The sequence below is a fragment of the Cryptomeria japonica genome, chromosome 3 (assembly GCF_030272615.1).
Source record: "Cryptomeria japonica chromosome 3, Sugi_1.0, whole genome shotgun sequence".
Taxonomy (NCBI): Eukaryota; Viridiplantae; Streptophyta; class Pinopsida; order Cupressales; family Cupressaceae; genus Cryptomeria; species Cryptomeria japonica.
In genome coordinates this window covers 432,725,132-432,753,021 of record NC_081407.1, presented here as the reverse complement: position 1 = coordinate 432,753,021, position 27,890 = coordinate 432,725,132, and the positions used below count along the sequence as shown (strand labels likewise).

At 37.1% G+C, this 27,890-nt stretch overlaps 1 protein-coding gene across 5 annotated transcripts in view; it reads right to left on the bottom strand.

The window, feature by feature from the left end:
* LOC131070405 (protein PLASTID TRANSCRIPTIONALLY ACTIVE 10) overlaps window positions 1–27,890 on the bottom strand; it is a 335,025-nt gene that overhangs the window by 280,975 nt on the left and 26,160 nt on the right. For all 5 annotated transcript variants that reach the window (XR_009112318.2, XR_009112319.2, XR_009112320.2 and 2 more), the window contains exon 5: window positions 18,532–18,613. Coding sequence is in view for 2 of the 5 variants with exons in the window: in XM_058005915.2 (XP_057861898.1) it covers window positions 18,532–18,613 (82 nt within the window). In the remaining 3 variants the exon portion in view is untranslated. The remainder of the gene's footprint in view (window positions 1–18,531; window positions 18,614–27,890) is intronic.

Here is a 27,890-nt window from a genome sequence, read left to right as displayed (position 1 = left end):
GGAAGCTGCTGCAAATCACGTGCCAGCTGAAATAGACCAGCCGCCCTGTTGAAACCCCCAATATGCACGCTGAATCTTCAGGCCAAGAAGATGTGTCTTCTACCTCTGACAATCTCTGTGCAATCCTAGATAAATCCACTGTCAACTCCTGTTGAGGGCTACGTCCCAGCAAGTTCAGACCTAGGGTTTACGTCCCAGTCCAAAATCACTCTCCCAGAGCAATTCCCAAATTCGAAAGTTTCAAAATGATCAAAGATGCTGTCAATTAGGTTTTCATCTCCTTATAACTCCTTTCCCTTTGCAAGTCGAACCCTAAAGAATAATAAAGCTTGTGCTTTATAATTAAAGTGACACTTTCCCAATTATGGCGTCAAACTATAGAAAAATATCACTTTATTGCGAATAAATAGCTTCAAGCATCCAAAAAGACTCTGGGAGGTGAGAATCATGTAGCAAAGTTCAAGACCTTTCCAACAAGCTATAACACATAGGCATATCAAACCAGATGAAGCCAGATACCCCTTATTACTCCGAAATGGCTATATACATAGACTTATTTTAATTTATTTAATCGCTAACTTAGGAAATATTTAAATATATTAAAATATTTCCATAGATCCAATAATAGCCCAAAATAACCAACCAAACATGAATCTGACTTCGCCACCTGTCTGTGACTGATGCCAGACAAGATGGGCCAACTGGCAGTCCCATCCCTAAAATCTAGGGATACTCCTAGAAACTAGGAAACACACCCAATCTTCCTGAAACTGAAGCCATGGTATGGTCCTGTGGAACCTCAAATATGGAAACTGCCACAACCTCCTAAAAAGTAGGGAGTCGCCCTAAAAAGTAGGAACCTCTCTCCAAACACCTGTAACTGCTCAAAAGGATCCTGCTCTACTCCTTGGTCCCCCAGGTGGTCATTCAGTCAACTGCCAGTTCTCCCTAAAAAATAGGAAATGTCATCTGAAGGTCCAAAATGGCTCACAGAGCCCCTGCAAAGCTCCATGACCCTCAAAATGAGTCCCCTAACCATGTCATTGACCTACGGGAACTCGAACGGTAGGTCAACCCCTACTCATCTCATGTCACCTAGAAAAGGAGACATTACAAAGCTTTTATTTTACAGCCAAACATATATACGCGGAATCGATTTTTTTCACCATGGGAAGAGTTATTTTCATCAAGTTTTTGCATTTCACACGATTGCAACATGTTTTTAGTGACTGATTTGTAGAGTTGCGGGTTGTCTTCAAACTTTTTGGCAGCCATTGTTGACCTTGGGAAGGTGTCCTCAGACAACTTTTGAGTGAACATCCTACTTTTCACACCTTTCCTAGTTCATTTCCCAATCCGGTATACTCCTTTGCACTCTAATTTTGATTAAATTTCTAAGTATAAGGAGGTGTCTTCAGACTTTGTTAAGTCTGAAAATTGATGATTTTAATGAGTTTCATGAGGGTTTCATACCCTAATCTTGTCATATTTTGTTCTATTTTCAGAAATCGTTTAAAATATGGATAAAATTCCTGATTTCCATCCATAAACTTGTCTAAATCATTTAAAAATCAGAAAATATTGAATTCTGAAAATAGTTATCAGGAAGATTTTCCGAAGTTTCTAACTTCTAGCTTCATACAGGTGCAATGTTGAAGTCCGGAATTAGCGTTCGGAAGGAACAATAGAAGATAGTTGAGACGGATGTCATCCAAACGGAAGGATATTACAGACACGAGCATGCATTTCCTAAAAATAGACCTGATGCAACAGCGGATGTTCGGAATTGGAAGCCAGATTCCTTCCCCAGCTTATGCAAACATTATGAAAAGTGGTATTTATCAGGCCGCTGGATTTCCGCAATCCATACAGTGCAGCGAGCTAATCCTGGAGTGTGCATTATGTTATGATCCTAGCTCCCGAATGATCAAGACTCCTAAGGGTGCCACCATTGCCTACCTTGCTGAAGACGCGGTTGCTAAGGTGTTTGGAATTCTACGTGGAACAGACATGAAAGATAGGACCAAGGATGAATATGAAGAAAGATATAAAAAGAAGATGGATGCGTGCAAAACCATAGTGAACAAGGAGTGGATGATTGAACCTAGGGCTCATCATTCCAAGGCTCCCAAGACACTCATGTGCACAAATTTCAAAGAGGAATATAGCGACTTTGTATTCCTACTTAACCGAGTGATGGGGATGCCACAAGGTGCAATATATGATGGATGGATTTTCTATTTCATCCAAGATTTTTTGGAAGGAACATTAATTAATTGGTCAAAAATCGTAAGTCACAATCTGGATTTTCAGCTGACGAATGTGGAGAGATCCAAGTCATTTGCCATGACTTCCTACTTGATGTACCTACTTACATGATTTGTTACCTACAAAGGGTTGATATGCAGAGATGAAGTCGGGAATGTTAAGATATAGCCCTCATGAATCTAACTAATGGTAAATCGGTTATTATCTGGAGAGTGATATATTAACAGAGCATACAATTTGGAAATTAAACATAAACAAACTAATTGTTATGAACGGTTGCCTCCGTAGGGACATGTCCATACGTGGCAGTTTGTCATGACTTCCGACACAATTCGGGACAACATTTAATATAGTCTTGTCATGACAATAAACTCAATATCATGATATCCGGCTTAGTCCGGGACAATCACTTATTAGCAGAACACCCCCCTTACCCAAATTTCTTCGATCCATATTTTCATGGGAATCAATAACTCACGGCAATCAGTCTTCCAGAATCGCTGTCATTTTTCTTCGATCCATATTTCACAACTGCCACGTATGGACATGTCCCTACGTAGGCAACCTTTCCTCTTGTATTTAAACCGGATTCAATGATGGAGACGATCAATAACTCACGGCAATCAATCTTCCAGAATCGCTGTCATTTTTCTTCGATCCATATTTCACAACATGGTATCAGAGCCAGGTTATTAAGAGAATAAATTAGACAGCCATATTACTCATAAGCATTTATCGGAAGTAAATAACAAATCAACGCAGAGGCTATATACGTAGAGGATATATCCGACTAAGAAAATATTCAAAATGTCAAGTAATATGAGAGTGGAAGATAGACTCGAAGGAGCCTCCAACTTCGTTTCCTGGAAGATACGAATCATTGCCGTTCTTGAAGAACTAGAATTAGAGTCTTACATAGAAGAAAATCTAGACATGCCAAATGATGAACCAGAGAAATCTACCTGGAAAAGGCGTAATAATAAAGCAAAGAAAATAATTATTGACTCAGTCAAAGATCATATTCTTCCATCTATAGCCAGACTGCCTAAAGCATATGAAGTATTTAAAACCATTAAAAATACATATGAAGTTAACAATGCGAGCAGAATGTTAACCTTGAAACAACAACTTTTAAACATAAAGATGAATAAAGATGATACAATATCTACATACTTTTCAAGGATATCTGAAGTAAAAGACCAATTACAAACTATTGGAAATGAGGTAGATGATCAAGAAATCTCTCTCATAGGCCTAAGAGGATTACCAATTTCATGGGAATCCTACATTCAATGTATTAGCGGAACACCCCCCCTTACCCAAATTTGAACAACTTAAGAATGAGTGCACTCAAGAGGAATCTCGACTAATCTCAAGAAGATTAGGGACAAATAAAGAAGGAGAAATCCAAGCACTTAATACAAATACCTTCAACAAAAAGAAAAAGTTCTCCAAACGGAAGAGAGGAAATAAAAACCATCAGAAAAGGGATATGTCTAAAATTCAGTGTTACAAATGCGACAAATATGGGCACACTCACAGGAATTGTCCAGAAAGGAAGAAAACACAAGCTACTCTAGCCGAAGTCAAAGGAGAAAACTCACTTTTCTTCTTAGCCCTATCAAGCGAAATAAATACAAATAAAAACACTTGGATCGTAGACAGTGGAGCATCAAGGCATATAACTAGATTCAGAAATCAGTTTGAAACACTTAACGGGCACTCAAGTGAAGAGGTTACTATTGGAGATAACTCCACATATCCTGTGAAAGGAATTGGGACCTGTACTATCAAACTAAGAAATGGAGTATCTCTACAATTAAAGGATGTTCTGTTTGTACCTGGAATAAAAAGAAATCTAGTCTCAATCTCAGGCCTAGCTGATCAAGGATATCGGGTTACCTTCAATGAAGATAAAGTTCTACTCTGGCCTAAAAAATACAAATATCAAAAATGCCATAACAGTAGGTTCAAGAGATGGTAGCCTATACAAACTATGCAGTGATCAAAAGGAAGCACTAAATCTTGAAGTTTCTAATAATAATGAATTATGGCACAAAAGATTAGGGCACCTAAGATATAGTGCTCTATCCAACATAAAGAAGATTACTTCAGGACTGCCCCAACTAAAATCTGAACACACAGGCATTTGCAAAGGATGTGCCTTGGGAAAGAATGTGAAAGTTTCTTTTCCCTCAAGCGAGCACAAATCAAAAGTTATTTTAGAACTAATTCACTCAGACCTATGCGGTCCCATGTCAACACCATCCCTAACTGGATCCTTATACTACATAATCTTTGTTGACGACTACTCTCGAAAAACATGGATATATTTTCTAAAGTGCAAAGACTCAAATGAAGTACTATCTAAGTTCAAAGAATTCAAGGCACTAGTAGAAAACCAGTCAGGGAAGAAAATTAAGGTGTTAAGATCCGACAATGGGGGAGAATATACATCTGACAACTTCAAAGACTTTTGTAATTCTGTTGGGATTAAGAGGGAGTATACTATACCATATAATCCACAACAAAATGGAGTAGCAGAAAGAAAGAACAGAACCATAATTGAAGCAACAAAAGCCATGATGCATGACCAAAACTTACACACTTCATTCGGGGCAGAAGCTTCAAATACAGCAGTCTACATTCAAAACAAGATGTCCGCACTCAGTTCTAGAAAACATAACTCTTGAAGAAGCTTTTACAGGGAACAAACTAGACTTAAGTCATTTACGGATATTTGGCTGTCCCGTATATATACATGTTCCTAAAGAAAAGAGGACAAAACTAGAACCATCCGGAAAAAGAGGTATCTTCATTGGCTATAGTGAAAATACAAGTATATCGCATTTACATTCCAGGAAAAAAATCTGTTGAGATAAGTAGAGATGTAAAGTTTGAAGAAAACACTACACTCAAAGAACCTGAGGATGATAACATTACTAAAGAAGAAGAAGATCACATAACTGAGATTGAGAGGGAGAATATCATAGAAACTTCCAAACCTTCAGACACTGAGAGGGAGGACATCATAAGAGCTTTTGAACCTCTTGTTGATGAAAATATTGAAACACTCAATAACAAGAAAAGACCTCTATGGGCAAGGAAAATGATTGAAGAGAATAATGTAGAACCAAATGAAATTTCCAAAGAAAATAAGAGAACAAGAACTCTAAAATGTTATGCTGCACTTCTAACCGAACTCACAAATTCTGAACCAACAAATGTCAAAGAAGCCTTATCAAAACAGGCTTGGAAAGATGCTATGGTTGAAGAATATCAATCTATACTAAAGAAAGATGTTTGGGATATACTGCCTAAACCAAAAGACAAATCAGTTGTCTCATCCAAGTGGTTATTCAAGATCAAATATGCATCTGATGGCAGCATTGAAAAACATAAAGCTCGCTTTGTGGCTAGGGGATTCTCTCAGAAAGCAGGAATTGATTATGAAGAGACATTTGCCCCAGTTGCCCAATATACGTCAATAAGAACAATCATTGCAATTGCAGCATCCAAAGGATGGAAAATTCACCAAATGGACATAAAGACTGCCTTCCTAAATGGTTCAATTGAAGAAGAAGTATATATAGAACAACCAGAAGGATTCATCATACGTGATAAAAATTGCTATGTTTGTAAACTAAAGAAAGCTCTCTATGGGTTAAAACAAGCACCTAGGGCCTGGTATGCAAGGATAGACAACTATCTCTCCAAACTAGGGTACTCCAAGAACCTAGCAGATCCCAACATCTAATTCAAGGCTTCAAATGGCAATATGATTATATCGGTCCTTTACGTGGATGATCTTTTGATAATAGGAGAGGATAATCTCATTGAGAAATGTAAGCAAGATCTGGCAGCAGAATTCGATATGAAGGATCTAGGGCTTCTACATTATTTTCTAGGATTAGAAGTATGGCAGAAGAAAAACTACATCTTCCTAAATCAAGGAAAGTACACCACAGATATTCTAACTAGATTTGGGATGATGGAGTGTAAGCCATTAGCTACAACAATGGAAACTAATTTGCACAAGCTGAAAATTGAGGCAGAAGATTCAAAACCTACAGATCCCACACTCTACAGACAAATCGTCGGTTCACTCATGTATTTGGTAAATACTCGTCCTCATATCTGCTATGCTACAAATGTATTAAGTCACTTCATGTGTGAACCTAAGAAGATACATCTAATGGCTGCTAAACACATTCTAAGATATTTACGAGGCACAATCGGACTTGGCTTAAAGTATGAAAATGTTGAGATTCAACTTGAAGGATATTCTGATTCTGATTGGGCCGGAAGTACCACTGACCGTAAAAGTACTACAGGGTGTTGCTTCAGTCTTGGTTCTACTATGATATCTTGGTTCAGCAGAAAACAGTCAGCAGTTGCACAAAGCTCCACCGAAGCAGAATATATGGCAGCCTCCATGGGAGCTCGTGAAGCGGTATGGCTAAGAAAGTTATTATTTGGATTATTTGGAAAAACTCTGAATTCAACAATAATTCACTGTGATAATCAGAGCTGTATCAAGCTCTCAGTAAATCCAGTTTTTCACAATCGATCCAAACATATTGAGATCCCTTATCACTACATAAGAGATATGGTAGATCGAAATGTCATAAAACTAGTGTACATCAGTACTGAAGAACAAAATGCTGATATCTTCACCAAGCCACTTGCAAGATTGAAGATAGAATACTTCAGAAGTAAACTTGGTATGACTAGATTATAATTGAGATTATTAGGATGAAATTCCTACCATGTGTAATTTGTTCATGAATTAATAAATAAAATGTATATTGCAATATTCTAACTGTGTTCAAGAAGATGACGATTTTCTTATGTTTAAGGTTACTATTTCAAGGTGACGATCTTGACAATAGTTGACCAAGTGTCAAGATTGACTACATTAAGTTGTTGTCCCTGACTGTGCCGGATATCTTGATCCTAAAGTATGTGATCATCTCATGATTGACTCCTTAAGTGATTGTCCCGGACTAAGCCGGATATCATGATATTGAGTTTATTGTCATGACAAGACTATATTAAATGTTGTCCCGAATTGTGTCGGAAGTCATGACAAACTGCCACGTATGGACATGTCCCTACAGAGGCAACCGTTCATAACAATTAGTTTGTTTATGTTTAATTTCCAAACTGTATGCTCTGTTAATATATCACTCTCCAGATAATAACCGATTTACCATTAGTTAGATTCATGAGGGCTATATCTTAACACTCCCTCATAGCAGGAGTGGATCTAAGTAATTTTCTTGGGAGCATATTCTGTCATGACTTCCGACACAATTCGGGACAACATTTAATATAGTCTTGTCATGACAATAAACTCAATATCATGATATCCAGCTCAGTCCGGGACAATCACTTAAGAAGTCAATCATGAGATGATCACATACTTTAGGATCAAGATATCCGGCACAGTCCGGGACAACAACTTAATGTAGTCAATCTTGACACTTGGTCAACTATTGTCAAGATCGTCATGTCCCTACGTAGGCAACCTTTCCTCTTGTATTTAAACTGGATTCAATGATGGAGACAATCAATAACTCACGGCAATCAGTCTTCCAGAATCGTTGTCATTTTTCTTCGATCCATATTCCACAACAGGGTATGGACATGGACAGTCCAGAAGTTATGAATGTTATCCACAGCTGAACATGTATCAAATTGAAGATTATAAGAGAGTGAATGATGCATTCACTATGTACAAAACATGGATGTTGCAAGGCGGAATCCTCAAAAGGTTGTCCAAGGAGGCAACAGAGTTGATAGAGAAACATGGATCGTGGTATATTCAGTTTCCCACTTTCACATACCTAAGAATTCATGGATTTCAATCCGAACCTTACAGGCTTCCTAGGTATCCAACAGACAGAATGATATTACTTGAGGTGGTGAGACAGCTTCTGGAATTTGATTCTATCTAGAAGGACAAACACAGAACGGGGATGACATTTCCTATTTCGGTAGGGAAGAAATTGGAGGTTTGCCATTCCGTCGTAGCAGCTAGCACAGTGATTGAAGAACTTGCATTTTATCGCCTTGCGACATTCTAAAGAAGAGAAAGATTTGATCCAAATAAGAAAGTTGGAAGGATCAGGGGAGATAAGTTCATACACAAAGTGGACATAGAAGATTATTAGGCCAACCTGATGGACGAGCAAGCAGTGAATAGAAGAATGTGGTCCAGAATATTTGTGGATTTCATGAAAAAGTGTGGACTTTTCCTCATTCCTGATCAAATATTAGATAACAAGGATCATACACATCCACAGTATGAGAATGAAATGAAGAAGGCTATTCTATTGCCTAATTGGTCAAAACAAGAAGTGACAGATTTGAATGTAATGATGAGAGAGGTCTTGGGTTTCTCCCGAGGATGGGTGGACAGTCAGATGAACAAGTTAGTTTACATGATTGTTATCTTCACATATGAAAAGATGAAACAGGAGGAATCATCTTCCAAAGATGATCAAAGAACTATCAACAACATCAAGATTCATGCGGATGAGGAAAGTCAAGCTCCCAAGCGAAGGAAGAACACACTGGGAGAAGTCAAGGCTAGAGGGAAGAAGATTGAGGAGGTTAAGAAGAAGAAGCAAAAGATTATCATTCCTTCACCTATCATTCCTTCACCTCCCCTCAATGTCTCATAAATCAAGGAAGTTGAAATATCAGAACAGAACAGAGAGATTGAATAATGTTCCAACACAGTGATATTACCAGAGAATGTTCACGATATATGTGCCACAGTTACATCTGCTCCACCTAATGTTGATGATGATCAGTGGGGATCCCCTACTATCCTTTTGGAGGTTAATTTGGGGAAGAATGTATATGATTTGACTAAGGATAATCATGATGATGATGACGATGTTATCTCGGCATTGAGAGAGCTCGATCAAGAGATGTGTCTCGATGATGGTATGGAGATGGCTGCTATTCCCGATTGGCTGATGAAGAGTATGAATAAAAGTAAAAAGATGGTAGAGGCGTAGCCTATTGATGACATTGATGACTACTTAACTAGGAGCAACGAAGAAAAAGAGCCAAAGAAAGCTGAGATTTTGTCACATATAGCTAGAGATGAAACAGGAATGCGGATTACGCAAGTGGTTGTTCCTATTGGAAATGTGACGAAGGATGTTGCTACTCCCATGGATTTCCAGATTACTTCAGTTGCCCTTGGTCGTACTCAAAAGAGAAGGAATTCTAGGAAGTTGGTGATACTCTCAAGGTAATCAGTGCGAGATTAGACAGGAAGATAGAGAAGAAAGAGAAGTATGAAGAAGAAAATATCAGGCTTAGAGAGTACATTGCAGGGATAAGGCGTGAGAATGCTACCCTTATTTCCCCTATTGCAGTTGATCGTGGACTACATACACATTATGATGTAGCAAGAGATGCACTCTCGGAAGTGGAGAAATGGATTGAAGATACTAAGAGACAGACGGATGATTTCCTTACTCATTTTGTCCAGGCTTTTGACAAGACAACGGCACTCATGTTCAGGATACAGTATCTAGAGGGAGTTTGGGAGGAATTCCAACCTATTCAAGAGAAGATTGTTCCACGCCTCAGAGCTTCGAAGAAAATTCCTACGTCCACATAGATCAGGGAGAATATTGTGCATAATGGTGACAGATACAATTTCCATGGCTGGTATTGTTCACTAGCCATGAAGAAATCAACTTATGAGAGCGCACAAAAGAATTGTATAGAGATGGAAGGATCAATTCATGATATTCAGTCGAAGATCCTTGCCTCAATTGAGGAATTATTGGGAGTTGATGTCAGTGAAGCCAGTGGTTTACACTTAGCAGAATTGAGAGACAATATGAAGTTCATGTACTTCAATCAGTTGGACTCTTTGAAGAAGTCAGATGGATGACTTAGTGTCTTTGTTGATTCATGTCCACAATTCGCAGAAGCCCATGCCAAATTGGGAGAACACCTTGGATGCTTGCTCGGATGCGTTGGATGTGATTGATCTACAGCAGGATACCTTACCCAGTATTTCCATGGAGGAATTAGATTTTGTATTAGCTAGATTTTTAGAATATGTTGCGAGAGAAAGAGAAGCAGGGCAAAATCTTCTAGAAGATTCCCTATTTGATGACTAAGTGTCTTTCTATTGGGCCATATGTTGGTGGCTCTATTTTTTATGTAAACCCTAATTAGGGCAACTCTAGGGCTTTATTGGCATAATCTTGGCCCTTGATTTTGATTTAATCTTGGCCATCCATTTTGTATGAGACTCTATATATACCTCATTGCCTCTCATTTGTAAGGGAGAGATTTTTGAGAATTGTTGGTAGATGTTGCAGATTTGAATATAAATCATTGTTTGACTTGATGGTGATTTTTGTTTAAGTGTTGTCTTGCATTCGAGGTTCTCAATTCCTCCAAGTTAGATTTGAATTTGCTTTCAAGTTTGTTAGATTGAATGAAAGAGTTTGTTGAATGTATTTGTGTGGAATCTATTGTTTCATACCACTAGCCTCTTGCTGATTGTAAGTGCGGCATGTGTGGTCAACTGGAAATTTATGCAAGCCTAACTTCAATTATTACGCGTCCATTGTTATGCCAACTTGGATGGTATCAACGTTTGATGGTAGTAATATGAATATCTTTGAGATATACCTTAGATGATTGCACTAAGCTTGTGTCAAGATCTGTTCGACTTGATGGTGAGACCTTGCCTAGTTGATTCCACTGGATTTGTTCACCACTTCTTGCATTCTAGGCTTAGAATAGATTTCCTAACCCTATTTGCTTTTGCCATTTTTTTAGAAATTCTTGTTAGAATAGTTTCAAGAGCTTCATTGCCAAATCCTAAGTCACAGCCATTCCATACTCATGATAAGCAGAATTGATTCAAACAATTGTATAAGTCCCCAAGTGAAAACAGCAATTCACATCGACCATTGAGTTACCCACTCGTCAAGACCTGACTATAGAAACCTTGGAATCATTTTAGTTGATCTTGTCCTTAGCATCTGAGGTGATTTTCTTCAAGAGAGGGTAAAGTACTTTGGTATTTTATTCTGATGCTTGCATGTGAATAAAACACACATCAACAATAAGGTAATAGATATCAGTTTGCAACTATAGATAGATATCGATTTGTAGATATATGGATCGGATCTGATTTTATCAAAATGTTGGTGTAAACAAGTGCTTGATATGGTATTGCTCTACTATTTGAAGACTGCAATTATGGTTCTAGGAGGTGATTACAATGGATGAGTGGCAATTAATATCGCTATATGATGTTGTTTGAATATGGCATTATACCAGTTTGATAGTAAGATGATTGCAACATCCAATTATGATTCAATTGCTAGCTTGATACTAAAGCAGATTGAAATGTCCCCTTCTCAGTGATGTGCATTCAGTGGTCCATTGGCCAGTTCCGGAGACCTGTAGGCTATTTGGAAAGTAGAATTAGGGTTTCCAACTTTTGTGGAGTTCTGCACGAGCTTTTTAGGGTTTATCAAGAGGGAATTCTTCAATTCTGCTTATGGTTTCCTTCAGGGTTTTCCATGAACTCCAAGGTGGCATAACATGTATTTGATTCTTTGGTGAAGTCAGAACTTACTATTTTTAGTAAGTTAGGATTTGGTTGTTTGGATCAAAGAAATGGGACTCGAACTCGGCTCGAACTCGACAAGGCCGACTCGGACTCGGAGTCAAACTCGGCTCCAGACTCGGCTGGACTCAGGATAGTGAAAAACTCAAGAAATTTAGAGATTTTTAAATATTTAAAACTTGTTTCAGACACCCTTTATTGAATACACCTTAAAGACACTAACATCATCAAACTCGGCTCATTTGATTACATACACAAGTATACATCAATCACATAAGCATAAACGCAAATTGTAGCTGAAGAAAATAACAAACATAGATATATAAATATTGTCAAATGTATACAATATTACAAAACTCATGGAATAAAAAATCCATGTCATCATATTATCATCATCAAATGTTTCATACAAATACCAAAGGTAAATACAACTACAAGTCTATGGCTCAGAGGAGCTTGCACCCTCCGGCCCCGACCCCCTGCGAAGGCGTCTAAGGTAGGTCCTGGATGATTCGACTGCCATAGTCACTCCCCGTGACACCATGCCATGCTCACCAACATCAGGAACATTCGCGTCACTATCTGCCTCTGAATCTCTTGTCTGTGCTCGTGCTCTCCACTCCTCCTCTGCCATGGCTACAGTCTCAACCTCTATATCTACCTGGTCGATCCAATCAATGTCAGACTCGGAGGTTAAATTTTCTCTACTTCTATCGACGCAGTTTCCCCCCATATTTTTCGACGGGGGTTTGGGGGCAGCACCCCCAAGGTGGGGTCAAGGGGCAGCGCCCCTTGTGCGCTCCCTGTCGCGATACAGGGTGAGGTCGAGGGGCAGCGCCCCGCAAGGCCAAAAAAACTTATTACAAGTCAGAATTAGGGTTTCTTTGAGAGTCTTCCTTAGGGCCTGGTTTTGCTCTTGTTGCTAATTGGGTCTTGCTTGGTGAGTGAGTATCATTCTTGAAGGTCCGAGCTAGGTCAAGTTGGTGAGTGATAAAGTCTGGAATGTCAACCTGATCTTCAAATGCCCTGAAATTTGGCTAAGTCTGGAATGTCCTGATCCTAAAATTTGACTAAGTCTGGAAAACTGAAGAATCCTCCAAAAACTAGATTTTGCAATATAACTCCTGGAGGCCCAAAACCACTCTCAAACATCCTGACAGTATATATGGAATATAACTTAAAGTATAAGAAAGAAGAAAGATATAAGGAAATGTCACTTATACTTAAATGTTATATTCCATAAAATAATCCTAACGGAGAGACCAAAATGTCAAATTTCGCTCTTGACCCTTCCAAAAAAACTTATTACTTTTAAAAAAAACTTTTTAAAATGTTTTTTTTTTGTCATTTTATTAACCCAACCAGTAGCCGAGTCTGGGGCTCAGGACTTGCCGAGTCTAGCGATTTTGAGCCAAACTCGCCAACTCGGCGAGTCTGGCGAGTTTACTCCCCAGACTCGGACGAGTCCGAGTTCGAGTCCCTAGGACTCGCCGAGCATGACTCGTACTCGGACTCGCCGAGCATGACTCGTACTCGGACTCGCCGAGTCTGGGCGAGTCCGGGCGAGTCCCGTTTCTCTGGTCTTTGGATGATGCAGTTCTACTGAGCTTTCCAAGCTCTTTCTCTAGGTGCGAAGATTATGTTTTTCGGAGCAGTATTTCTTGACTTACTATTTTTAGTAAGTGGCTGTGTTGAGCATTTCTATTTTTAGCAGTCTTGGACAAAGTCCTGACTCAGCACAGTTCAGTGGTCTTCATTGCACAACTTCATCCTTGATTTTGGTATTAATCAGTTTGGAGTTATAAGTTATTTAGTTAAATATTAATTCTTTATCCTAAGGTTTGATATTTAATTATTTTTTATTACTGATTAATTGTGTTATGGGCAACTTAGGAAAAAATATCTATCTACCAGCAATATTGTTATTTTCCTAAGTCAATGGCATTAAAAAGGTGGCATTGAGAAAGATGAAATATTTCATGTTTATATTATTTTATATTGCAAAGTTGTCACCTAGGAAAAAGTTCGAACTTTGCCTAGGGAGTTTGGGAAAACTAACGCCATGTCTACGGGAGGCTATGACATGAAATGAAATTGAATTTCAATGGTTTTGGGCACCATTTGCATTTGAATTTCAAAGGAAAAAATCTATAAATACAGGTGCTTGGCTTCTCATTTGGTATGCAGAGAAAATATATCGTTATGCTGTCAGAATGACTCCAGACTTCTTCGAGGGTGAAAACCTCCTAGATCTTTCTTTCCAATTTCAAGTGTGAGACATCACTCCTAGCTGTGGTTCGAATTTGTGAACTACTTGGTGTTACTTGGGATTGCATTGGGTGTGTTTTTGAAGAGTTGTGTGCTGCTGCATTTTTTGGAGTTGCTGGTGCATGTTGGCTGGAAGTGTGTTTTGTTCGTAGCTTTCTGCGTGTTGGGTGCATCGTTCTAGGTGAAGGCTCATTAGAAGAGTATTGGAGAGACAATCGTACTTCTACATTGGCGTGGCATTTGGTGAACTCTCTAATTTATGGTTGCAAATCGAAGTATTCAGCTATAGCGCCATTTCCAGATTTTCATTGGGTTGCATGCATCGCTCTTGTGGCTCTCAAGTTGTTGTTTTAAAGTATTGAACTGATCGCCTAAGTTATGCTATTCATTTGCATTTGGTTTGATGTGATTTCATTCAGTTTTGGGAAAGTTACGAGCATTTTAGTGGATTTGGGTGTGGTTGGTTCTATGTATTATTGACTCTGATTTCAAAACAGCAAGTAGTGATTTTGTTGTGTGAATTTGATATTGAATACTTGAGATATGTACTTAACTCTATCTTCTCTCGCATCTCTGTCTTTGTAAGATTGTTTCAGTAGAACTGATCAATCATTCTAGTTGCATTATATGGTATTTCCCACTGAACAAGTGGAAGAGGATGGCTTAAGCTGCCTTCATGTTTTGTAATTCAGCTTTGTCCTCCCACTGAGAAAGTGGTTGAGTGATATTGTCCTCCCGCTGAAATATGTGATTGAATGATAGTTTTTATGTATAAGTCATCCCGCTGCATAAGCGGTAGAGTGATTTGGTTCTGGTTATGCTCTTTGTTCCCTTGGCTGGTTTACCGCCAAGTTCTTGATCTTCATCCCGCTGAAAAGTGGAAGGGGCTGGCTTGCTGCCCATATTGTAATCAATTTCAGATATCAAGCACCTAACGATCCCCTCAGCACTGTATGCTATCACCCTCCCAGGTTGGGCTCTCGGTAATCAAAAAGTGGAGGGTTACTTTCAGCAGTATTGAGATTATCTTTCCTAACTTTAACGAGTGCTTTGTAGTATTTGTTGTGTTTAAAAACCAAAAAAATTAAAGGGGATATTATACAGATCTGAAGTTTGTATACATATATATGTGTATATATGTGTATATATGTGTATATATATGTATACATATATATACATGTGTGTGTGTGTGTGTGTGTGTATTCCTTTGCTTATGCAATGTCCATCTAATGCTCTTTCAGATTAATAATCTCTTTAGAATCATGCATCCATGACATATAAAGTTTATGGCTCAACAAAGTGTTTCACTTGGTCTAAGTAATTAATTAAAGTAAATTCTTCACACCTTCCATCTCTCCATTCACACCACTATATATGTATATATATATCTTCTCATTGGTAGGACACATCTCTTCACACATGAAGGGCCACACTTATTCAAAATAATCTACTTCTCTTTTAGTAATTGTACTTCTTGTAAACTAAAATCCTTGCATAGTGCCCTGTTTGTTTGCCACCTTAACCATTCCCCCTTAATTTGAAAGGTTATGTTCTTTGATTTTCATCTCTTCACAAGAGATCGTATCTCCTCATAATCAACGTGCATTTATTCTTAATTTATAATGTTATCAATCTCCTAATCATATCTTTTGTTAATTGCACTTTCCTCTAACTTCTAATCACTGTCAATGATTATTAATGATTGATTGTCATCAATATTGTGCCTCTTCATGAAATTGACATGTTGGTCTTAATAGTTATTGTAATTGATGTTGTAATGATGGAAAATTAGAATTAGGGTTCAATTAAGATAATAAAACCACTAAATGACCTTATTAACCATTACATTAGGGAGGAGAGGAATCTAATAGATCTAGCCTTGCAAGACCAAGATTCTGATCGAATTCCAAGTTCCTTTTGATAAAGCTTTCTCCTCCTTAAATTGAATTGAATTGGATTGTAGAAGATTGGGGCAAAATACGTGATTACGGAAGCGATCTATCAGAAACAGTGAGCTACAAATGTCGCACGGAGCCACCAACCTAGATCTGGGCAAAAGAATATGTTTCAGATTTGTTTCTAGAAGTTCAGCCTGATTTTTCAAAACTAGGTAGTATCAATTCGCCATGGTCCTCCAAATTTCTCACTGTCAAAAGTTGAACCTATTCGTCTCTATGAATTTTGTCAACCCTCCCGAATGCAACTCTATACCTATTTCCTGCACATAGAAAAAAAGGGAAAATTGATGGGAATAGGGGTTTGCCTAAGTCAAACCTTGGTTTAGGAATTAACCTTGAATGAAATAATGCAAATGCTGAAATAAATGCTAAATAGATATACCTTAGATCTGCAATTGTTGATGATGATGCTTTGCTCTTTGAATGTAATCACAAATGTTGTATGAAATGGCATGATAAACACAAAACCCTAATCACACACACATGCTTGCATAAAAATTGGCATGTCTTTTCTCCGCAATGGTTGAGAGATTAATATGCAGCCTTGAAGATCTCTCAAAATGCTTGATGATGAATGCTTCATGGATGCACGAATGTTAGGAATGGAGACTTAGATTTCTTAGATGAAAATAGGTAGATAAAATGTCTTTATATAGGGGTTTCTAGGTAAATTACCGATTAGGCCAACCTCCAATGGTCATGTATAGCCAGAGGGATGAATACCCGCTGGGGAAATACAACACCCACCCTATTTCAAATTTGGGCCCCTTTGAGGGGGAATATGGCATTTTAGGGCACCATGGTCCAGACCACAACGTACCATGCCCTAGTCCCACTACAAAGGAGACCAAAGTAAGGTGCTAGGGAGGTGGGTACCACTTTGTGGGACCCACAACAAGTTGTACATGACATCAAAGTTGGGTGATAAGCACAAATTGGACCTAGAGAGGGGATGGGGATAGAACATGCTAAAGTGGAAGCACAAACATGAGGTGTAAATTGGACTGGTGACAATTTACAATGCTACAAATATTAGTTTTTGTTTGACTAATTCTTAGAATGATTAATATCAATAGTTGCTAATTTGGCACTAATTACTCAATTGTAATGAGATCATCATATGGCTTTGTTATTGATCGGTTCACTATTGTTATCTTATATTTACCATCGCATCGTTAGGTATTAATATTCTCAATCTCCTTATCGATTCCTAATTCTAATTGCTTCCTTACAAAGGTTATGGTGTTTCGTAGATTCCATCCGATTAATCATCATGGTCATTGATGCATCCATGGTCTTCTTTGATTAATATGTGTATGCTTATGTCGTTTATCCATCCCTAACATGGTGATAAGTGTGCTTGGAGAGGAGAATACTCGGCTGAAATGCCTCATGGATATCGACATAAGTCACCTCTGTTTAGACTACTACCTCTTGCAATGAGGTCAACGTCTTCATTAATCATATTGGCATAGTATCTAGTTGTATCGATCTCCCTTCTGTACGGTTTGGAGCTTATACTTATCGTATTATGTTGCTGATATACTATTCTTTCATATAACTCATCCACGTCACCTGTTATCCATGGTCTAATCTCTACCGATACCTTGTTGATTGTTGAATATAAATCGTAGACAAATCGGATAAATTGTGCAATTTTGTCTCTTTAGAGACTTCACAAAATTGGGCTCCGGGTCAATAGTATGGGAATATTGCAACTGCCATAAGTTAACTTTAATATTTAGGCCCTACTTAGATACATAGAATTAAATAAATATGAGATTTAAGTGACATAAATTAATTGAAGTATAATAACTAAAAGAAAACATTAATAGTTCTTAAGTGAAAAATCGGGTGAGCAACACAAGAACAATTTGTCTATTGACAAATAATAACCAGACAATGTATATTTAGGAAATCTAGTTTTATAATTTAAAAATTTTACATTAGTAATTATATATTTCAATGGTGCATCATTTACTTTTTTATTTACACGTCTGGTTGATATAATGGATTACTTTATGTTTTTTAAATTCATTTGATATGGAATGCATCTTAATGGGTATTCTCCCCCCTAAAATACACTATTTTTTTTTTCAAATCTCCAAGTTTTGCCATGTTGTAACTGAATTTGTCACCAATTTCAATTCAAAGTAAATTATCAGCTTGCCAACTTTCTGCTATATCAAGTCTCAAGTTCAACACTATGGTGTAATCCTCTTACCATGTTATACCACCACAACGGGTTTTTTTTCCTTTGACTTCTGGATGGGATCAACATTCAAGCATAATGAAACACACATTGAACAAGAAAACCAAAAATGATACAGCAAATTTATTCCTCTAGGTTAACAGTTCAAAGGAGATGAAAATTATTTTCCAAATAAAATTAGCTAGCAGAAGTATTCTTACCACTACTTCAACTTGAACATGCATACCAACTTTGATGTGGTGTCGTATCCAATACCAATCATTGCCTTTAATTGGAACCCACCTGAATATAAATAAGAAATAATATTTAGGATGCCATCTTGTAATATCATTAGTCAAGGTAAGACACTTTCAGCTATTAAATATATACCCTTTTAACTTCCCGAGTTCTTTTGTAAGTTCGAGGACATGTCTAACTTCTAATGGTGCACTCATGCCCCCTATTTCATGAAAATATGCATCCATCATTGTCTAGAATGTAATAAATCAGTGGGAATTTATTATTTAATGTTAATGTTTGTAAAGACCTTAATTCAAAAGCAAACATCATGTACACCCAACATCCAGAGAATAATCATTCTTGATGCCAGAAAAATGAGATGAGCACAAAGCAAAGCACTAGCATACATTTTAGGAAAACCAAAAAACACTAATATTGGTGAAGTGAAATAAATAAGTGTTTGAGTGGCAAAAAGTCAGTTTTGCATGTAAAATCCCACTGAAAATTGTTAGGTCTTCCTACTAAAAGACACAGTGGGAGCAGCCAAAACTAGACCTTGAGGTGACCAGAACTCAAAATATGAATTTTGTTCTTGGAGTAGGTGATTCAACAAAGTCATAAGATCCACCAATATGCACTATGATTAGGTTTATTTTTAGGCCTAGATGTAGGTTGAGGAGTAGAAACTAGTTGAAGAGAACCTGGAATGTACTCAGATCATCATGTAGGTGTTTCAGTTATCCCAAAATGACTGAGAAGTGGAATAGGCCATTGACAAACTTGATTTTGAAATTACAAAAAAACAATCTTTGAGTTATGTTGCATTGTTGTATGCCATTCTTGATGCAAAGCCTTCCAATTTTGAGGATGCAAATTCAGAGCAGCTGTCGCATGATGCCATGGCAAATAAGTATCACTATATTATGCAAAAGAATGTTTGGGAGATTGTGCCAAGACTAGAAGGGAAGTCGGTGGCTGATTCCATGAGGTTGCACATGGTGAAGCATGCAATGGATAGGAATGTAGGGAATTACAAGGCCAAATTCATTGCACAAAGATTCTCCTAGAGAGGAGTTTACTACAAGAAGAACCCCGCTTTAGTTGTGGGACATACTTCTATCAAAAGGAAATATGTCTCTTTAATCGTATTTCAATTGATCTTTTGATTCAAATGGATGAAAAGGCAACCTTTCTGAATGGCAAAATAGAGGAAGGAGTGACTATCAATCAGCATAGGGGGTTTGAGGTGCATGAGAAAGATACCCATACATGCAAGTTGAGGAAAGCCTTGTGCAGGCTAAAGCAATGATTTGGGCTTCATCAAAATTGTTGCAAAAATAATCTTTACTATGTGCTTGAAAAATCAAATATTTTAGTTTTCGCCTTCTATGTAGATGGCTTAGTCATTACAAGTAGCAATGAGAATTACATTGCATATTGCAAAAGGGTATTGGCTTCCGAATTTGATAACAACACAAGCCTTATGCACTATTTTCAAGGTCTTCAAGTGTGGCAAGGTATAGGTGGGGTCTTCCTTGGTCAAGGGAAGTGCACGGTAGAGACTCTAAATAAGTGTCAAATGATGGATTATAGGCCCCTATTTACTCAGGGCGCATGAGATGGAGAGTTGTGTTGTATGGCTTTGTGGATTTACAATGGGCAAGTGATACCATTGCTAGGAAGAGTGCTTCAAGATTTCGTTCTAGCTTGGGGTTAGGTACCCATACAATATGCCAATTTAACATTAAGCAGCAGCAATGACATTGAGTTTAATGCAAGCAGAGTAAATGGCAGCCTCTTCTACTAGTTGTTGGTTTCACAAGTTGATAGTAGAAGTAACCAAACAGACATTGGAGCCCACTGTTGTGTGCTCTGACAATCAAAGTTGCATTCAGCTCTCTAATAATCAGTGTTCCACAATCACTCTAACTATATAGAAATCTTGTATTGCTTCCTTGAGGAAAAATTTCAAAATGAGACAGGAGCAGTAGAGTATGTTCCCTCAAATTCACAGGTTGCAAATATGTTAATGAAGCCCCTAGCTAAGGGGAAGTTTGAGATATTGAGTGAGAGACTTGGATTTTTTAACTTTCCTCACAAAGGGGGACCATTAGAATATTTATCTTGAGTCGGTTGGCTAGTGTTCCCGCAATGCTGGCACAACAGTGACAATAGCAATCCAAACCTCTACATAACTGTGAGATTAATACAGACAGGATGAAACTATGTCGAAATTCTTCTTTGAAATTAGCTCCCAAAACTATTTGAAACTTGAGCTAATTCTAATATGACTAGTAGTTATTATTTGTCAATCTATTTTTATATATTAGTCACACTAGTTGATTGATCAGTCATACTGTCACTCATGAGAGACAATTGTAAGCCTAACTTGGAGCTTTACTTGACACCTCATCCAGTTTCCCTGAGATTCTTATTGCACTTGTCCATTTCAAAGGCATACATTCTAATTTTAATTGTGATGCATATAAAGTCTCCTTTCTAAAAATTTGTTCTAGTGCAATGTACACTATTTTTTTTCAAATTTAATGAGAAGACAATTGCAGGTTTGAGAGTTTACTATTTTGAATTCATCAATCACATTTTAGAAATATGAATTTGTAGGTTACCATATTCAAATATTGTTGCTTTAATTGAAACTTTTGTGTTCTAAGCTACCTAGTTTTAGGACTAAATTTGTTGAGTGTAGGAGCTTCTTACCATGGTTTAAAAATTAAACATTCTAATCCACTGAATGTTTGTGGGGCCAAAAGCCTCTTGAAAAGGTTAGGTGTATCCATAGAAGCCCTTTAAAAAATTACTTTGTTGTACCCATACAAATAAAATTATGTATAAAACTTATCATTTGTCACTTGTAAGTGGTTTCTAAATCGCTGTTCCTACTTCTTCCCAATGTTGTCACCATCAATTCTAGTTGTCACTTATGCAAGATGCACTAGTGGACGTTTTCAAGCATGTTAAGCAAGGTGGACACATCAGCTAGGGTATAAGAAAAAGCAATGAGGTGTAAAGCTAAGCAAATGGTCATTACACCTTCAAAGGCATGTTTTGACAAGGAAAAAGTAGCTTGGGGTTAATTTAAGCCCACAAAAGGCATATAAGTGTCAAGCATTCTAATAGATATAATTTGCACCCTAAGAATTAACAAGAAAGGTACCATACATACACATACAGATGTATGGAGCAGAAACAATGATATATCAAGAACAAGCAATCATATAAGGATTAGAGAGGAACCTCAATAGGGAGAGTAGATACAGGTTCACCTTCTAAGTAGACCACCCCAAGTTGGATGGATGAGAGTTCCTGCCGTTTGTGGGTCAATGGGTCGAGTTGTCTTGGTTGGATGCTCCATGCCCCTAAGCTTAGCTATGGCGAACGTTTTGGGCGCCCTATTGTGGAGACATGATTGGGAGAGCAAATATTTGTCCCCCCCCTCTAAGTAAACCAGCCCAAGTTGGATGGAATTGTCTTGGTTGGATGTTCTTGTCACTTGTGGGCCAAGGGGTCGAGTTGTCTTGGTTGGATGCTCCACACCCTTGGGCTTAGTTGTGGCAAATGGTTTCGAGCGCTCAATCGTGCTTTCCTCTCAATTCTCTACAATGGTTGATTATTGGATATACATCTATAGATTAGATCCCAATGAGTGATGTTATTTAACTTAGATATCTATTTGATTATTAATGTGATTATTATATATGCATTCATATATTATTGGATTTGTAACCCCTACGGAAATAAGTGGTCTTATGAATTATATTTCAAATGTTGACTAACATTTCATAGGGTTTAAACCAAAGTTTATGTTGGAAAGGAAATTGTAAATTGGTGAGTTGTATCTTAATGAGTTATATTTCTTATTTTAATTGAACTTGTGATTCTAGGGCAAGATTTAGGAACATCCTCAAAAGGGGGACATTACACCAATACTATGGAATGATGGATTGTAAAGTGAAATACTAATAGTTAATATTTTTTACTAGGTATACTTTGATAATAACTTCATGGTTGAAGATTTAAACCTTGACCATCTCTCAAATTTAGGCTTGGATGAGTTGTCAAATGAAGGCTCCAATGACATTGATGATCAAGAAATGTTCCCACCACAAGGTGCCCCACTAATACCAATGGTAGATTCAGTAAATCAAGAATCGACAATGAAATTTTCTTTTAACAACTTTAAGCCTTCTCAAAGCATGATAGTTTGACTAAGTTTAGGGTTATGTAGAAAAGATAGGCAATAAAGATCAAATCAAATTTGTAAAGGTCATTGTTAGATCAAGGTGTGTTACCATTGCAAGATTTGCTCAAATACCTTGAACACAAGGTGCAACATCTTCACAAGCTCAAGAGATTTTTCAATATGGAAAAGGATCATCTAGAACAAATGCTCATCAATTAATCTATGCTGAAATTTTCATTACATGACCATTCCTATGCACCTAAACTTAAGATCTTCACAAGAAATTTGCAAAAGTTTTCAAAATATGAGTTGGTACGATTAGAACCTTAAGTTAAATGGAAGGGATGTTATTTTTCCTAACTTGTTAATACTTTCACTTAGTCATGTGTTTCCTTCTCTCCACAGGTAGGTAGGTAGGTTATATTGTCCTTTCTATATATTTGTGATGTCATAATGTTCTCATTTTCCAATAATGTGTTTTCTTATATGTTTCGATTTAAGTGCTTTTTTTTAATGTTTGCCTCAATCTAAGTCTGGCTTGACTTATCGCCAAATGGATAATAGCGTTAAAAAAATTAATTCACTAAAAATTTTGACATTCTCCTATAACCCCAATATGTTAGGGGATCCCTAGAAAGAGCTGCTATTGGTAGCCAAAATTGCTACGCCTAAAAGTAACTTCAATATCAATCATATCTGTAGCAAAATGTCAAGTCATTTCTATCAAATCAATGTTGGTTATGTTAGTTTTCCTATAAAAATAGCCAAATACTTAGGTGTTGGTCTATCTCTATCCACTAATCATGTATGGTGGTTACTCATTAGTAAGATTATCAAGTTTTCAACTTTGAAGGAGACACAAATGTAAGCAAAAGAAAGAAAGAGTGAAGGTGAAAGAAAGACTATGGTGGCCAATACCAAACACAGTTAGGAAGGATTGAGGCTAAGGCAAATCTTCTACAACACATTAAAAAAGACAAACAATCTTAATTAAAAGTAAAGATCAAAGTTTCTATTTTTAGAAAAAGTTGCTTTTATTTTCCACTCTTCATTGTGTTCCCAATTAAAGAAAGAACCACAAAAATAAAACTTTCTATGTTTAGAAAGTTGTTTTCCAACAAAACGTGGTAGATATTAAAGGCAAATGGTTATCAATGCAGTTTTAAGCTTCATCATGAGAAAATGGAATTTGAAAGGTAAAAGGCAATAAGAAATACAATTTTTATCAAAGATTGGATTCAAAAATGATGAATGGAATAAATTTAAAGGAATTCAAAGTTGTGATTTAATCATTCAAAAATTGGTGTTGATGGCAAAACATCCACAAGTTCCAATTCTTGGCATCAAGTGGAGAAAGTTCCACCGAGTGCCAACTTTGCCAATTTCATCCATTTTGGATTGATAGCAAAAACGTCCACGGGTTTAACTATTTGGCATCAAGTCGCAAAAGTTTCACCTAGCACCAACTTTGTCAAGTTTCACAACTTGGCATCATTGTCAAAAAGTGAAATTTTGGCATAAGCAGCATAATTCTCCCCTCGCCATCAACTAGAGAAAGTTCCACCAAGTACTAACTTTGTCAATTTTCATAACTTGGTATTAGTAGCATAAACTTCAAAGCCTCCACCATAAAAGAAAGCAGGCACCTGTTGATGTGTTTTTCATGCACATGCAAACACAAAATAAATTACCCAAAAGTATCTTATCCTCTCTTGAACAAAGTTACTCAAATGTTGAAGATTAGCTTAAGGATCACTTGAGAATCTAAGATAACTCCAAGGTCCTGATATGTCAGGTCACGACATGTGGATAAGCTCAATGGTTTGATGTGATTATGCTCGGATCACAAAGGGACTTACGTTGAATTGTTGAATGCTTGAATTGCTGGAACTTAGATAATCTGATGTTGCGATTTTGTGATGCTTTTTATCCCAAACTAGCTAGAGTTGAAAAAGGGCAAAAGATGAAGGGTTGAGGAAGCCTATTCTAATCCTAAGACTTAAAATGCAAGAAAGTAGGTGAATGATTAGATGGAATCCTACCGAGCAAGGTCTCACCATCAAATTGAACGATTTGACACAAGCTCAGTGCAATCTTCTAAGGTGCAATTCGGAGATGTTCAAATCATTACCATTCAAGTTAATGCATACACAATGGACGTATAACAATTTGAGGTTAAGCTCATATCACTCCAGTTGACCACACAAGGCGCACTTACAATCAACAAGAGGCTAGTGGTATGGACTAAATGGATTCCACACAAATGCACTCAACAAATTCCTCCATTCAATCTAATTATCATGAAAGCAAATTGAAAAGTAAAGACCATGCAAGTTGTTGAAGTAACAAACCAAATTCACCATAGCTTCAATGAAATCAATTGCTCTTTACAACAAGATTTGGCAACAATCTTTGCCTCCTAATCTAATCTAACTTCTAACTTCTACTAAACTATTCTTGAGCTACTAACTCTTCTATTACTATTAACCTTTACAAATGAAGAGCTTGAACTTTATATAGAGAGCTCATTTTACAATGAATGGCCTGGATTGAATCTTCATCAATGGCCAAGATTTTACAATGAAAACCCTAGTTAGGGTTTGTTACAACAAACTCTTCTTAGCCAATGAATTAATTAAAACATCTGGAATTTTGGACACATGTCCTCTTTAGAATAGTTGACCAATAGATAGTGGGGGTAGGTACATTGAAGTCTGTGCCCCCATGGATGAGCTTGATTCATTGGAACTGTTTGATTTGTGGAGTGATGACTGGGATGATGACTCGACTTGTTTGTAGACTTCATTCATCATTATGAATAAGTATTACAATATCTCTTGATACTCAACATTAGTCACTTACTCAAAGCTTGATGCGATGATGATGAGAAGTGAACTTGATTAACTCTTCTAAAACTATCTGCTTCTTTGATCATTTTTTATGTAGACTGTGTGATGACTTTGATTGATCTTCCTTGCTCATGATACACTTGGTGGGATTAGACTCCTCAATGTAATGGCTTCGATTCTTGGATTCTCGAAGGGAATTCAAGATTGTAAAACATTCTTTCATCATGTAAGTTATCTTTCCTTCATGCTCCAAGGTTTTGGCTTCCTCGTGTAGATCTTGATATCTTGACTTGAAGGTCTTCAAGCCTGTCTTGAACAACCAATTTCTTCATGTCGCCACGATGCAATGAAAGCCTTTTGAATGTATTATACTCCTCTTCTTGTCACCTACAAAACAAACAAAGATAGCATTAATCATACATGGATAGGTTTCACGAACCTACAATTTGGCAAATCCTCAAGACAATGATGAGATGGTGATTCTATCTTTCATTTCCATTTCTCATTTTGAAGTGCTCCAAGGTTTGAGTCACAAGTTTGGAGATCTCATTCCATCTTTTATATGCAGATGTATGGTTGATTATACACATATTTTGATCTGAAAATGCTTTTTAAAATCAGAATATGATTTTCAAACTAATTCCACTATCCTTGTGCGTTTGATCAATGGGATAATCAAATCTACTATCCAAAATCACCAATATAGGTGAATCCGTGTAATGTCCCCTTTTCCACTCTAGTTTGTTTTGAGGACTATTGGCCAATTCCGAGACCCGTTGGTCAGTCAAAGGCAGAATTAGGGTTTCCTATTTTCTAGGAGCATGTTTTGGCAATTCTAGTGGCTTGCGTGTTGGATTTTTACAGTTTTGATTTTGGATTCCTTCTGGGTTTTCAAAAAGCTTCGCAATGATGGTACATGCATAGCAAGCAGTGAAGTTTGGCAAACTTACTATTTTTAGTAAGTGGAGGCAAAGGCAACTTATTTCTCTGGGTTTTTCTGGGTTTTCTGAGAGCTCCGTGATGGTGTGACATGCAAACAAATTTGAAGACTTTTTCGGACTTACTATTTTTAGTAAGTTGTGACGGCTGCTCAATATGTGGTTAAATTGCATTTGGACACACTTACTATTTTTAACAGTATGTTATTTTTAGTAAGTGACAATTGCTTCTTGGTTTGTGCCCTAATGGAGTTTGGAGACACTATTTTTAGTAAGTACTATTTTTAGGGTTTTGGGTTGAGCAAGTGTAGCACAGGCTATTTATGGCAGTCCAGCTTGGCATAATGATCCAGAGATTCATTTCTATTTTTGGCAAGTTCTTGTGTTCCAACTCAAATGGCTATTTTTAGCAATGCAGTTCAGTACTTTGGCCTCAGTTCAACATTGGCAGTTGTCAGTAATTGAAGGTATATTTTAATGGTTAAGCCTTATATTTATTTTATTTAGACTTGGACGATTTGGAGAGGAGAAATAATATTTTTATCCTAAGTCTATTTGGCGAAATATTTTACCTTCATAATGAGGTGCCAAAATGCAGTTCAATTTTATAACTTATGGTTGGACGCCTTTGGAGGAAATTCTCATTAAAAAGGTTTATACTTAGTGTTATTATAGCATCAACTAAAGTTGGCGTCCACTTGAGGGAATAATGTATTTGTTGCCAAATAAAATATTATTATTCCTTGGGTGATTTATTGTTGAAGAAAAATACTTTATAAAGTGAAATATTAATAAGGCAAGATGGATGCCTTATCGAGAAATAAGTTAATTTTATAATATATTTCACTTATCTACCTTGGATGCCACATTATGATTTTATTGTCATTTTTATAAAGTATATTTGCTTCTATGAGAAGGTCGACTTGAAGAAAAAAGAAATGAAAAGCAAATTACAAATTTGAGAGAATTGAATGTGCATTTGGATTTGGTGTCCATTTGGGAGTGAATTTTAATTTGAATTTGGAGCTTCAAAAGTTATAAATAAGAGTGTTGAGCTCTTGTTTTGGGTATCCAATCTTGTTATGCTAACGAAGTGTTGTCGAAATGCCGTCAGACTCTTACTTCGAGGGATGCATACCTCCTAGTGCCTCAGTTTTGTGCTTGAAAGATAGCGCCTAGCTAAATGTATGACAGTTTCTCATCTAGAGGAGTAGATTGGGCTCAACGTTGGTGAAGATTTGTGTGGTTTCAGAATGTTCTTGTTGCTGGTCGCGGAGTGTGCTGAAGTAGATTATTGGTCGCAGGTCTCAGTGTGTCATTCTCCTCGTTCCGGGTATTTCTTCTATCTCTCT